The sequence below is a fragment of the Agelaius tricolor genome, unplaced genomic scaffold, assembly GCF_023055355.1.
Source record: "Agelaius tricolor isolate 1412-34295 unplaced genomic scaffold, bAgeTri1.0.p SCAF_17, whole genome shotgun sequence".
Lineage (NCBI taxonomy): Eukaryota > Metazoa > Chordata > Aves > Passeriformes > Icteridae > Agelaius > Agelaius tricolor.
Genome location: NW_027269277.1, coordinates 17,475,241 through 17,489,041, shown reverse-complemented (window position 1 = coordinate 17,489,041; position 13,801 = coordinate 17,475,241). Strand labels below are relative to the sequence as shown.

General features: G+C 48.6%; 1 protein-coding gene across 4 annotated transcripts in view; it reads right to left on the bottom strand.

Moving 5' to 3' along the window:
- ZDHHC15 (zinc finger DHHC-type palmitoyltransferase 15) overlaps positions 1-13,801 on the bottom strand; it is a 121,282-nt gene that overhangs the window by 13,171 nt on the left and 94,310 nt on the right. The window contains exons 1-4 of one of the 4 annotated variants that reach the window (XM_071442733.1): positions 7,704-7,872; positions 4,831-4,857; positions 2,651-2,745; positions 1,826-1,946 (exon numbers count right to left, since the gene is read on the bottom strand). In XM_071442733.1, the coding sequence (XP_071298834.1) occupies positions 1,826-1,946; positions 2,651-2,745; positions 4,831-4,857; positions 7,704-7,845 (385 nt within the window). In that variant the 5' untranslated portion in view covers positions 7,846-7,872. Of the gene's footprint in view, positions 1-1,825; positions 1,947-2,650; positions 2,746-4,830; positions 4,858-6,400; positions 6,612-7,405; positions 7,537-7,703; positions 7,873-13,801 lie in introns of those variants that run through there. The other 3 variants (XM_071442735.1, XM_071442732.1, XM_071442734.1) reach the window with 3 other exon arrangements.

The following is a 13,801-nucleotide window of genomic DNA, read 5'->3' as shown; positions in this document are numbered from 1 at the left end:
AGTCAGAGACAAATGAACACAAAACTATGCAAAAGTGCTCTTCTTTTCATGTCTTAGTTGATACTGGGCTCATTTCCTAACTATTTCTTTCCTCTCTCACTTCAGCAGGTGACCTGGTGTTTGCTGCAGGTCACAATCAGGTAAGCAACACTCATCATTCTGAAGGACACTTGCAGATGGGGCAACAAGGAGTGAAAGCACAAAATCATAGAATCATGGAAGGCTTTGGGCTGGCAGGAATTCTACAGCTCATCTCATTCCAGCTCTGCCATGGCAGGGACACCTCCCACTGCCCCAGGCTGCTCCAAGCCCTGTCCAACCTGGGGATCCAGGGGCAGCCCCAGCTCCTGTGAACCCGTTCCAGGGCCTCAGCACCCTCACAGGAAGGAATTCCATCCGAACATCTATCCCAAACCTGCTCTAACTCATACAGCCAGCTCCAAAGTGACAAACCAAAGCTGAATCCATCCACATTTACTCAGACACCTACATTTCATTTTGACAATTCCCTATTTATTCCAGATCTCTGCTTCTTTGGTTTGCCTGACAGAAACAAGCAGGTCAGAGCCTCCAGTATGAACACAGATTTCTTTAAACTGTGAAGGGAGTGCAACAGGCATTTAACCACTGAACACAGTCCAGAAAACTGGCCACAGAAGGATGTGCTGCATCCCTAAGCCAGACTCCATTTTAAGTAAAAATTATGACAGATTTGATTATTCTATTGCTATTCCTAAATACAGACAGCACATTGGGCTTTTGGACTGTAAATCCAAAGGGTAACATCTTGCTTCTCAAAGGCAGCACCTGGAACTGCACTGGATCAGAGGGTTCAAGGCTTTTTTTGGTTTTGCTGTGAGCAGTGGAGAGCAGGGTGCCTGGGAATGCTGTGGCTCAGCAGGGTGCTCTGGGTGCCAGCCTGGGCTGCTGGGGTGGGACTGGGTGGGTTTGGGGTCCGTGCCGGGCTGACCTCCATTGCCTGTCCTCACCTCCATTGCCTGTCCTCACCTCCATTGCCCGTCCTCACCTCCATTGCCCGTCCTCACCTCCATTGTCTGCCCTCATCTCCATTGCCTGTCCTCATCTCCATTGTCTGTCCTCATCTCCATTGTCTGTCCTCACCTCCATTGTCTGTCCTCATCTCCACTGCCCGTCCTCACCTCCACTGCCCGTCCTCATCTCCATTGCCCGTCCTCACCTCCATTGCCCGTCCTCACCTCCATTGCCCGTCCTCACCTCCATTGCCCGTCCTCACCTCCATTGCCCGTCCTCATCTCCACTGCCCGTCCTCACCTCCACTGCCCGTCCTCATCTCCATTGCCCGTCCTCATCTCCACTGCCCGTCCTCACCTCCACTGCCCGTCCTCACCTCCACTGCCCGTCCTCACCTCCACTGCCCGTCCTCACCTCCATTGCCCGTCCTCACCTCCATCGCCCGTCCTCACCTCCACTGCCCGTCCTCACCTCCACTGCCCGTCCTCACCTCCACTGCCCGTCCTCACCTCCACTGCCCGTCCTCACCTCCATCGCCCGCCCTCACCTCCATCGCCCGCCCTCACCTCCATCGCCCGCCCTCACCTCCATCGCCCGCCCTCACCTCCATCGCCCGCCCTCACCTCCATCGCCCGTCCTCACCTCCATCGCCCGCCCTCACCTCCATCGTCTGTCCTCACCTCCACTGCCCGTCCTCACCTCCACCGCCCGTCCTCACCTCCATTGCCCGTCCTCACCTCCATTGCCCGTCCTCACCTCCACTGCCCGTCCTCACCTCCATTGCCCGTCCTCACCTCCATTGCCTGTTCTCACCTCCATTGCCCGTCCTCACCTCCATTGCCCGTCCTCGTGTACACCGGCAGCTTCCTGGCGATCTCGGCGAGGATCTGCCGCTGCACCTCGGGCCTCTCCTCGTTCTCGTAGCGCTCCTGGTCAGCGTAGGACATGTGGAACTGCAAGCAGAGGGCACCAGAGCAGCGCTCAGCCACGGGCACCACTGAGCTTTCACTACAGGAGCCTTTCAAACCCAGCTCGGCTTGGAAACGCTTTTACCTCCCGCTCCTGAGATTAATGCCGGGGGAAATGTGGTTGTTAAGAAGACAAAGGGAGGCAGTGAGTGCTGGAGAGCCAGAATACTGAGAGACACAGCAATAAGAAATGAAAAAGTGAAATTAAGGCTCATAAAACAACTTACTAGAATTGCTCCTATTGCTGCCCTAGATGAATACCATTACTCATCTTTATAACACATTCAGCACCTCTCCAGTGAGCAAGAACCTTTATATTTTTAAATTTTTAAAACTGGGAGTAGTTATTATTTATAAATTTACATTCTTGTAATCAGGATCAGAGCAAGGCCGAATATATTTGGAGTGCCACACAAATATTGACCTCATTTTGTTGCCTCAATCTGAGTGTTTTATTGCTATTTCATAGAGAGGTAAAACAAAATGTGAAAAAAAAGGTAACAAAATGTGAAAAAAAAGTAAATCTACTAATCCAAGCAAGGTGACAAAGTAAATATTGGGTTGAAAAGAATTAAGAGACATTTGCCTCTGACTCTCCTCTTCAGATGAACTAGACTGAAGGATTTTTGAGTTCTCTTTAACATCTGTGCTTCTGTTTTGCAAGGAATGAAAGGTGTTGGCTCTCTTACCTTTTTGCCTGGTTGTATTGGGAGAGTGAAAACAGACTTCCAATATGTCCACACAAAGAGCACAAAGAGAATATGGAATACTACAAGATAGGCCACTAAAAACAAAACGAGAAAAGAAAAAAAACAGAAACAGAGTAATGACTTCTTAAGCAAAGGTTTCATCCACAATGGGCATAATTCAAATTTTGCACAACAAAGTCAAAAAAAAACAAAAAAGAAGAAAGGAAAATACAGAAATCCATCCAGTGCCAGCCATTATTGCAGTCCAGCTAAACCTCATGGCTGAGGGTCAGCAGCACCCCAGAGCTCGGAGTGACCAAACTCAGAGCCTCCCCTGCTCCACCTGGTCCCATTCTTTGGGAGAGGAAGATGAAGCTGCCACAGAATTGTCCCACAGGGCAGGTGACAACCCCATATCCCTGGGACTGACAGGATTCCTGTCTCTTGCCCACATCCCAGGCACAAGCCCAGCAGATCTGGCTGGTGCTGAGCTGGGTAAAGGTGAATTTTGCTCCTCCCAGTATTGGGGTTCAGTTGCTGCTAAAAGCAGTGGGAAGCAGAGTGTGCACTGCCCACTCCTGCACCATGCTCTTCCTGTGAGAGCAGAAATGATATGAGCTTTACATTACCAGGAAAAGCCTAATTAGACATCTTTTACATTTGCCACAACTGATCCAATAAATCAGGAAAACTTCCCTCAAATTGATCAAAACAGGGCTTGTGATTACTGAGGAAGAATTGCAAACCAGCCCATGTCAGAACAGTCCCAGTTCAATGTGCAAATCTGATTCCAGAGCCTTCGGCATGAGCAGGCATGGCCAGGGAGCCAAAGGAGCTGTCCTTCAGCTGCACAGACTATTTGCCATTTCTCTACCACTCAACTCAACAGGACATTCTCAAAGGTACAAGATAGTTTTATTTAAACACATCATTTCATTGCAATAACAATCTCGTTTCCCCATTTCATTTAAGCTTCAAATTCTAGAAAATAAGATTAAAATAACTAGGTGGAAAGAGAAATCTAAAATTCAAACACTTCTTAACTATGTCAAAACACTTCTTTTCCTGTGTGAAAACTGGTAAAAAAGGCCAAATGCATCAGTGAGATTTTCTAATGAGACAGCAAATGATGGGACACATCTCCCGAGGATGTGATGGACTGTGGGAAGGAGCTGTGAATCACAGCTAAGTCATTCTCATGCTCCAAGCTGGTTTGAGATGTTATCCTCACACTACAGGTGGAGTTGAGCCATTTTTAATTATTATGGAAGGAGATAAATCTTGCAACAGGTTTAATTTGGTAGATCAGCTAGCAGCACATTAGAGGAAGCTGACCTGGAGATGCACCCACAGATTAGGCAACAATTAACTTTCTTCTGTCATTACCATCCTGCTTTCCGCAGTTTCTCTTTCTGTAGCAATTTCAAACATTAGAGCTGCTCTATAGAGGAAAGGGAATTTACTGGATGATCTTTAAATGTCAGCTGGCACTGCTCTGCATGGAACAGTTTACACTACACCTACTCCTGCCCTTCACAACCCCTGAAGAAGAAAGTCCCCAAGAGAACACCTGGATTAGCCAAAAGCATCCAGAGCACCTCCAGGAAAGAAGGAGGAAAATGTGAAAATAGCCAGTGACTCCTTATTCTGAGAACATGGCCATTACCTCCACCAACACACCGGTCTCAGGAGTGTCACTGAGCAATCCTACTGTGCTGTGACTCAGGGTCTGTTAGTGGGCACCAGAACTGAGAGAGAAAACTTATCAAAAATAGCTTGCACTGAAAGATCAAACAGAACACTGAAAAAAGCCAGGTGGGCTGCAGATGGGAACCAGTGTTTTCTGTTTGGCTTGTAAAATCAGCTCTGGAAATGTGAAAGGGAAAGGGAGAAGAGGGGTGTGGGTGTGCACAGACACACAGAGCTCTCCTGAAAGAGCCAGAGGGATCAGAGCCTTTCCATGCTCTGCCCAGACTGTGACCAGACAGAGCATTTCCCTCCCAGTGCACCCAGGAGCTGCAGCATCTGAGCACCTCAGGAGGGGGCAGTTACAGCAGGAAACACTGAAAGAGGATGCACCTTAAAAAAATGACAGCAAATATGTCTGATATTTCAGCCAGAACATTTATGAGTCCTTCTACATGAGGGGTGCATGGCAAATAATAAATTATCACACATACCTTTCTCCACAGGGTTGCTCACAGTCACTGGAAAAGAAAAAAAAAACAAGTGTCCACAGAGGAAATATGAATCCAGAGAAGTTTGTGACAATTAACATTTCTGTGTGAAATACAGCCATTTTAGGAAAAATGTTCAAATTCAAGAGGCAAAGAGAGAGCCCACAGCTCAGCATCAAACCAAAAGTATCCCTACCAACTCTTCACTCACGCACACACCCACAGCAAGATGTTCACTCACTCGTACTGATGCTGTCTTTTCCCTGCTTATAAAATATATTCTGTATATTTTGCATTAGAAATATGATAAAAGCAATCCTCTGGTGACAGTGAGAAGATCACCAGGGCTCCTCTAGCACCTCTGTCTCTGCATTTACCACACACTTGCAGCTGCTTTCTACTCATCTTCAGGTGGTCTTGACCCTCCACTGTAAGCACTGTCCCAAAGCATTTCTGCATCAACAGGATTAAAAATTATAAATTTCTCAGCTTTGGCCAAGTCACAGCAACTGCAGTGAGTTCATTGTTTTTACACCACCTACCAGCAGAAATTTTACAACCCCTTCTTACTCCACCATAATGAGAGAAAAGCCCCTCCTAACAACAGAAGGCCTCTGAGCAAGCAGCAAAAGGTGCATTGTTCAGTGCCTTCTTGTAGTGACTGTTTGAAAATCCATCCATTATCTGAAAAGCCAGCATCCAAGTTTAACAGAAGAGATAAGGACAGCTTTCTTGAACTGAAAACAGCGAGTTCAGTTAGAAATATCTGTGATATTTCTATAGGGCATTGCTTGGAAAACAAAGCTTTGTGACACAGAGCAACGTAGATGAAAAAAGAAACCGAATCTTTGTTGTGTCTCTGCCCACTCAATTTCAGGTAAACAAGACTGTTAGGAAACCTCCTGTTTTTCCTTTGCTTTGCTGCCAGTCAGGCTGTGATGAGCTTTTCACAAGCACTGCCCGGCTCCCTCCTGACCACACCTGCAGCAGGGCCTGGCCCAGGATTTACCTGAGCCAAGAGCACAAAGATCCAAAAGGTTCTGTGGAGGATCATCGCTGTCACTGCAGCCACCAGCCAAACAAGCTCTGAGGCCTCCTCCTGTGACTCACTGGCCAGCCCAGCACCGAGAGCTCAAAGAGCATCAGGAGATGCCTCCCAGACATCACCCCCACGGCACTGCCAGTGCTCGGCACAGCTGAAAATGCAAATCCAGATTCCAGACAAAGCGTTCACTATTTACAGGCTCCCAGCAGCTGAGAAGAGGCAGCCAGCTCAGCAAGCCTTGCTGGGTTAGAAACGTGGAGAGAGACAACATCCTGCTTGGCAAGTCACAGCACAGGCCAACAGTTCATGCTCAAATCCTGAAATAATTCAATCATTGCAACTTCTGCACAGATCAACTCCTCCACACACAAATAAAAGCAATGAGAGAGAAACGGGGCAAAAAAACCGGGTGGGTGTGGGCAAATGAATGAATTTAAGCTGTGATTCCACACAGCAAGCTGAGCTCCTGCCAGCTGAACCAGCACTTGCAGAGCAGCACAGCCCCAACCCAAACCTCACTCAAATCACCTGAGCCTCCTCCAGCAGCTGCACTGGGACCTGGGACCAGCCCCTGCTCAGTATTCCTGAATTTGCACAGCACATCTCCAAAGACTGACAGTGTTCCAGGAAAATACTCCACATTTTTTGTCAAATCTTCTAATGACAGTTCCATGCACCTCAGAGATATCATCCAATGTGAATTCTTGAAAGAAACAGCCCACAGTCTCAGAGATGGGATAAATGTGATGAAGTGTTTGGGGACTTTGCCAAGATGCTGATTAAAACAGACCAAAGAAACTGCATTTCATTCTAGCTCCCATGGAGAAAAAAAACAGCAGGTCTCACTGCACTGCCAACCCTAACAAACACCTGATTGAAGTTTGCTGTGCAGCACCAGAAGGCAGCTCCTGCCCCAGGAACATCTCAAACCATCCCTTCTGGGACCTCTGCTTTCATTTGTCTGCCTTCCTCTGTCCTGAGGAGTCACAGCTCCTTCTCACAATTGCACAAATCCAAGCTTCCAGCTCTTCTCTTCACCAGAGCTGACAACTCTTTTTTCTAATAGCACAATAAACCAGACATAACAAACATAAGAAAGTTTGCAACTTACTATACAGTTAAATTGTTACATTAAATATACAATTACTAGCAGCATAAAGCTTCCTCTTCTAAAATGTAGTGTTTTCAGTGCTACTGTAACAACCCCACGCCTGAGTATGATTCCATATCTTTCCTTTTCAGAATACAAACATAAAACGATTGTACGGCAGGGCACAGCCCGATGTTTGTTACTGTTTAGCTCATAAATCACATCTGGACCTTATCAAATCACAACAACGCCGCCTTTCACGGTGGGATCACCGTCCCAGCCTCCCAAACGCCACCTCCCTGCTCCAGGGACACACAGAACAAGGGCCCAGGACCGACAGACAGCACCCCCAGCCCGCACCCCGCCCGGCCCGGCACAAACCCTGCGGAAAGCGGGGCAGCACGGCCGAACCCCCCTGATCCCGAGCAGGACTCGACCCGTACTGAAGTGTTTGGATCGGAGCTCGGGACACCGGGGCGGGCGCGGGGCCCCGCTCACACCGCGGACACGGCAGCAGGAGGAGGAGGAGGAGAGCGAGGAGGAAGTGGAGAAGGCGAGGAAGAGGAGGAGGAGGAGGAGGGAAAGAGGAAGAGGAGAAGGAGAAGGGAAAGAGGAAGAGGAGAAGGGGAACGGCCGAAGCCCCCGGCCCGCCGCGCCCCCCGTCCGCAGCTCCGCGGGGGCCCCGGCAGCACCGAGGGGCGGCCCGAGGCGGGGGCCCCGCTGGGCGCGGACGGCGCTCACCGAGGCAGAGCTCGCAGACGTACGCGTAGTAGGACCAGAGCAGGAGCAGCGCGATGAGCAGCACGGGCAGCCAGGCGAAGGCGCGGCGGCAGCAGCGCAGCCCCCGCCACAGCGCCATCCCGCCGCCCTCAGCGCCGCGCATCGGCGCGCGGCTGCGCGGGCTGCCCCGGGGCCGGCGCGCTCGGCGCTCGGCTGAGCGGCCTGCGCGCAGCGGCGCCCCCTGGCGGGGCGGGCGGGCAGTGGCGCTCGGGCTGAGGGAGCGGCGCTGCGGCCGCGTTCACCTCACAGCCCGGCCGAGGGAGCTTCGCTCCGGCCGCTCTGTCCCCTCACAGCCCGGCTGAGGGAGCGGCGCTGCGGCCGCGCTGTCCCCTCACAGCCCGGCTGAAGGAGCTTCGCTCCGGCCGCGTTCACCTCACAGCCCGGCCGAGGGAGCGGCGCTGCGGCCGCGCTGTCCCCTCACAACCCGGCTGAAGGAGCTTTGCTCCGGCCGCGCTGTCCCCTCACAGCCCGGCTGAGGGAGCTTCGCTCCGGCCGCTCTGTCCCCTCATAGCCCGGCCGAGGGAGCTTTGCTCGGGCCGCGCTGTCCGCTCACAGCCCGCCCGCGCCGGCTCTGTGCGCTGGGGACGGCAGGGACGCGGTGCTGCCCCTCTCTCAGCCCTGTGGGCACACCCGGGGCGCTGCGTGCCGCTCCGGGCTCCGCAGAACAGCACACCCAGGACTGCCGAGGTGATGGCGGGGCTGGAGCGTCCCTGTGGGGAAGGCTGAGGGAGCTGGGGCTCAGCAGCCTCGGGAGGAGACGGCTCATCCATAAATGTCTAAAAGGAGCTGTCGGATCATGCACCAGGCTTTGCTCCGGCGGCCCAGCAAGGGCACCAGCGGAACTGCAGAGAGGCCCAGCCCTGAGCAGAGAGCAGAGAGGCTGTGGGGTCCTCCTCCCTGGGGATATTCCGGAGCTGCCTGGACACGATCCTGTGCCCTGTGCTCTGGGATGGCTCTGCTGGAACAGGGAGGTGGTCCTGACCCATCCTGGGACCTTACAGCACTGTCCTGTCCTCTGCACAAAGAGCTTGGCATTGCCTTCAATTCCCCACATGCCTAGGAGTATATATATATATATATATATATATATATATACACAAACACACTTTCATATATAAGTGAATATATATGTAATATTCACGTACTACTATGGAATATCCATGGGATGATCAGATTCCAGACAACTCGTGGAACAAAAGGAATGCCCTCTTCAACATGGTATTTAATGTACAAAAAAGAAAACAAAAAGAACCCCCCTGCCCCAGACTGCTCCACAACCCCCTCTGAATTCTGGTAGGAATCTCCTCATTCCCACTCAGTGATTTGAGTTGCAGCTCCAGGTAATTAACTCCACTCTATCATGTCTGGTAAGGAAATTAGTTTTCTCATCAGGAGAATTACTTATCTGACAAAATGTTCTTCTGACAAACCTCTGGTGTAATTTGTGACACTTTCTGGTCACCTCTTTGTTCAGCAAGGTTTTTTCCCCCTCAGAATTTGTTCTAAAACTTCCCTTATTGGGATCACACTTGGAGCTGTGCTGCCTCCACCAACCCTTTCCTCTTTATGGGTACAGGCACCACCTTTGCCATTCTCCTGCCCAGATCAATGAATTAAGGCATCACCCACAAATCCTCAGACCACACCTGTAATTCCATATTTAGTTCTCTCAATATTTTATGAGGGATATGATCTACAACCTCTGTTTTTTTCAAAAAATCTGTTCACTACTGAGGTGACAGCTGTTTTAAGCTGTTCTCTACCCTGCTCAGGCTTTACAATCAGTATTATCCTCTTCTCCAGCTACTCAAGTGTTCCTTTAATATAAAGCATGAACATTTGGCACCTCTTTTAATTTTCTGTGTGTGGTTGAACTTAACCAAGATTTTGGGTAGCCTCTGCTGTACAAAAGTGCCTTGCAGACAGGATAACATAGGTTGGCCTGAGCTGCATGTGACCCTTAACTAGAAATTTATATTTATTTTTTTATATATACACACACATATGAAAAACCTCCTCCCAGGAGATTCAGGAAGGGCATCTAGAACATAAACACCCCAAGTTTTGAGAATTTAGGAGAAGAAGATGTGAGTGCCCCCTTGCTTGCCCTCCTTCCCCCACTGCATAAGTGCTGAGAAGGAATATTTTTGCCAGCAATACATTTTATAATCAGTAACATTTAAAAATCACTTTTGTGAGTTAGATCACTCCCTGAAGCAACTCAGAATCTCCTCTCCTGAGAAAGATGGGATGAGCAGCACATCCAGGGACATTTTTCCTGCATGTTGCTGTGAAACAGGGGGACACCTTCCCAACAGACAGCAGAGGAACAGGCAGAAGTGAGCAGACTGTGTCAGGTAGAGCCTCTGCAAATAAAGTTCAGACTTTTTCTTTTGTTCAACAGCCAATTTTAATGTGCTCTAAGGTCCACATGGATCATCCTCAAAATTCTTGTTTCCTGGGCTTCCAGGGGACACTTACACATAAACATGAGTTCATCTGAGGTGAAATTCCCAAATGCAGCTCTTTGAAACAAAACCATCAGGTGACCTTTAATCTTGTGATTCTTAGGATGTGTTTCTGCACTTGTGGTTCTGCTGTAGCTCCCATCTGATAAAGATGGAGTGAGATATGGGATAATGCACCTCGTGCCCTTTCCAGAAATCAACACTGCACGTGGTATTCAAAGTAAATATGAAACCTAAATTGACCTTCAGCCAATTGTAAAAGGAGAGAAAAACCTCTCTGGGTGTGCAGCTGATTGGGCTCCACAGAAACTACAACAGTGGCATTATCCTAAATAACATCCCTGTCCTTAATTTTAACCCTGACCATGAGCAGTTTCCTGCCAAGACACATTTCACAAGTTTGAAACAGGGAGAGGAACTTCTGCAGAGTTCAGCAGCTGTGCTTGCACCCATGGTGTAACTACACTGTTCAAATCTACTGCCCCAGACTGCAGAAAAGCCCCAGCCCCAGCAGCTTTAGGGTAATTTAAACAAGGCTCATCATCACTGGTTCTTCTGGAGAAACAAATTGTTGGGTGCTTGAAGAGAGGAAGATGGTGGTGACTCACCAGGGGCACTCTGGGCATCAGGGAACACCTCATCCCCAAGGCCAGGGCTGACAGCAGCTAAGATGGCTCTGGCACTGGCACAAAACCAGCTAAAATAAATCAGGAAGCAGTAGAGCTCAGGGAAGAAATGCCAGTTTTTACAACAATTGCAGAAAACCCCACATGTACCAATTTCTCTGAGATGCTCTTTCCTGTGAGAAAATGCATGGTAGAAAATGCTCAATTGTAAAAACCCCACAACTGGAAAATGCAGTTTGTGTTTGCAGTGCTGAATGTGAAACTGTGCCTGGGTTACTGTCTGAATTTCACAATGATAGTCTGATTCAAAAACCAAAGTTGCCCAAGTTACTTCCCCACTGTTCATTTCCAAATTGCTTGAGCTGGTAACACGTGAGCCTTGGAGCTGGGGGGAAAGTCAGCTACAAGCCCTGCAAGCTGCAGGGAGCCAAACTTGGGCAGAGCCAACTTTTCCAACTTCTCTGAAGCCAGGGCATGTCAAATAAAGGAGTGACCCAATTGTCAGACATATTTTTATCTGGGTAGGTTACACGTGGTTTTGCTTATCAGTGACGGAGATCCAAGAAGATTTGATAATCCATGAGCTAAAATGGGAACTAAACCCAACCCTGGCTGGCTCCTGAGCTCCTGCTGAGCTAAAAAAGCTTGTGAGCCCCAAGGCTGGCCCATTTTTGTCCTTTATTGTAGGAAAACACAGCAACCCTCCCTATCTCAGTCCCATCTTGGCCTTGCCCACACTGTACTTGTAGGTAAGGAAATAAATCTAATCTAAAATGCTCAATGTTACCATATCAGATTTGGGCTTGCTCTCAGAATTGCTGCACCCAGCTCGTGCAGAGCAGCCAGGCAAAGCTTTCCTGGAGCAGGCTCTGAGGATTGGTACCGAGCTATGAGCAAGTTGTATTCTTGTTACAAGCATGAAGAACTCTCCACTGGGTGGGATAAGGCACCACATTTACACATTAACACCTTCCCAGAAAGCCCAGGAAAAGCTACTTTTTGTTATTGCAGCAGGATTTTGCAGCTCTGTGCTGGGACTCCTGCATTTCACAGGAGTTTGTGCACACACACAATGGTCCTACCACTCCTTTATCCACATAACCTATGGGTGCTACCTTGCAGTGGAGAAAGCAAATTAGGAAACTGCTAGAACATACTCATGTTAATCAGCAGGCCTCTAATGAAGCTGGTGCTGCTCTGTTTGAACATTCAGTTTTAAGATTTCTCTTCAGCTCTCAGACAAAAGTTAGACAATTAACCTCCTATTAATATTAAACCAAAGTGGATTGGCTTTTCCCCTTCAGATTTCTCCGATTTTTTTTGTCCTACCCAGCAGTCCCAGCCCTGCCAAGCTGCACACGGGTGTTGTTTGCTCTTAGTCATCACCTGCATCTGCTCACTCTGATTTCTCATTTATCCCATCCCCCACTGGAACATTTTATCCTAATTGAACGTGGAAATACAGGCAGGATATATGGAGTGTGCAACAGGGTCTGACAGCACAGATTGCAATTAAAGCTGTTTAAAATAGCACAAAACTGTTAATTGCCACCGAGTGAAAAATTGGCCATTTGCAGCAGAATTGTTCTCATTATTCCACAGTTTGAAAGGATTTGTGAGGATTTAGGGACGCGCAGGGAGCGAGTGCTGGCACCATTAGAGGGTGCTGGAGTCCACACAATCCCAATCCACAGCCAGCTCCATCCAGCTCTAGAGCTGCTCGTTCTCCTCAGGGAGAGCACAGTCTCAGAAAGACAAATCTGGGGATGAAAAACCATAATCGTGTTTTGTCACGTGTATAAGCCTTGCCCAAATAGTGACTGAAATCTTTCCCCACAGCTATTGTCTTCACAGACTCCATAAAGACTCATGTCTGATCAAATGCACTTATAAAGGAGATTTAGGCAAAAAGTGCCATGAAATACCATAAACCTGACATTTCCTATTTTCTAAATTCTTTATTTTGCACCCTAGATAACATCCTTTAATAAGACAGCAGATATATATATATTTTCTTACCTTTTAAAGGCAAAACATTAACACAAATATCATTCTACAGACTGCAGCCAACCTGTCTTACTCATCCCTCCTCTCCTTCTGGGATGACCAAGTGAATCCTGAATTTTCCTCACAGACATTTGCAATTTGACATTGGAATAACCACAGTAGTTGGCACTGACTGACTCTACTGACCTGACAGAGGGGTCTTTTTCCTTTGACTCTGTGAAGAAAAAAGGCCTTTCTCACACAGAGCTCTTAGAGAGATATGGAGAGAAACTACATCCAGGGAGGTTCCTCTGTGATGTCTTTTCAGCCAAGTGTCCTTTTCCCACTCGACCCCCTCAAGGGAAGGGGTGGGATGAATGCTGGGACAAATCTTGAGTTGCTACAGTGGTTAAAACAGTTTTGGAATCACAGGTTTTAGGTTGGGAAAGACCTTTAAGGTTGTTGAGTCCCAGCAGTCCCAGGTGAGTGTGTGCTGCTCCTCCTCTGGGGCTGCACCACCCTGTCCCTGAAATGTTTGTGCACAGAAAACCCCACGAGGGGAACACAAACAGGAGAAAATGCTCCTTTCCAGAGCTTTCAATCAGTGCAGCTCTCCAAAAAAAGGAGGAGCACATCCCAAGTCCCAGCAAACCCTGACTTTGCTCCCACAGGAATGGGAGCAGTGTCTGATGGAGTAAATCTGACAGAATTCTGGTCCTTCTGACTCTGTTCCTCTGTGCTTCCCATCCTTCCAGCTCTGTGAGCACTACAGCAGGATACCCAGGGTCTGGTTTCTGAAATAGCTGCCTCCTGTAATTAGTTTGTTTAAATCTGTGTCTTTTTCAAATACTCTCTGATATCCTTTTTCCCTCACATTACTGACTTTTGCAAGCAGATAAACACATTCCCAGCCAATTCATTATTTCCTTATCTTTTAAAATAACACTGTGGAGCTTGTAGTCCTCTGAGTGTGGTGAAG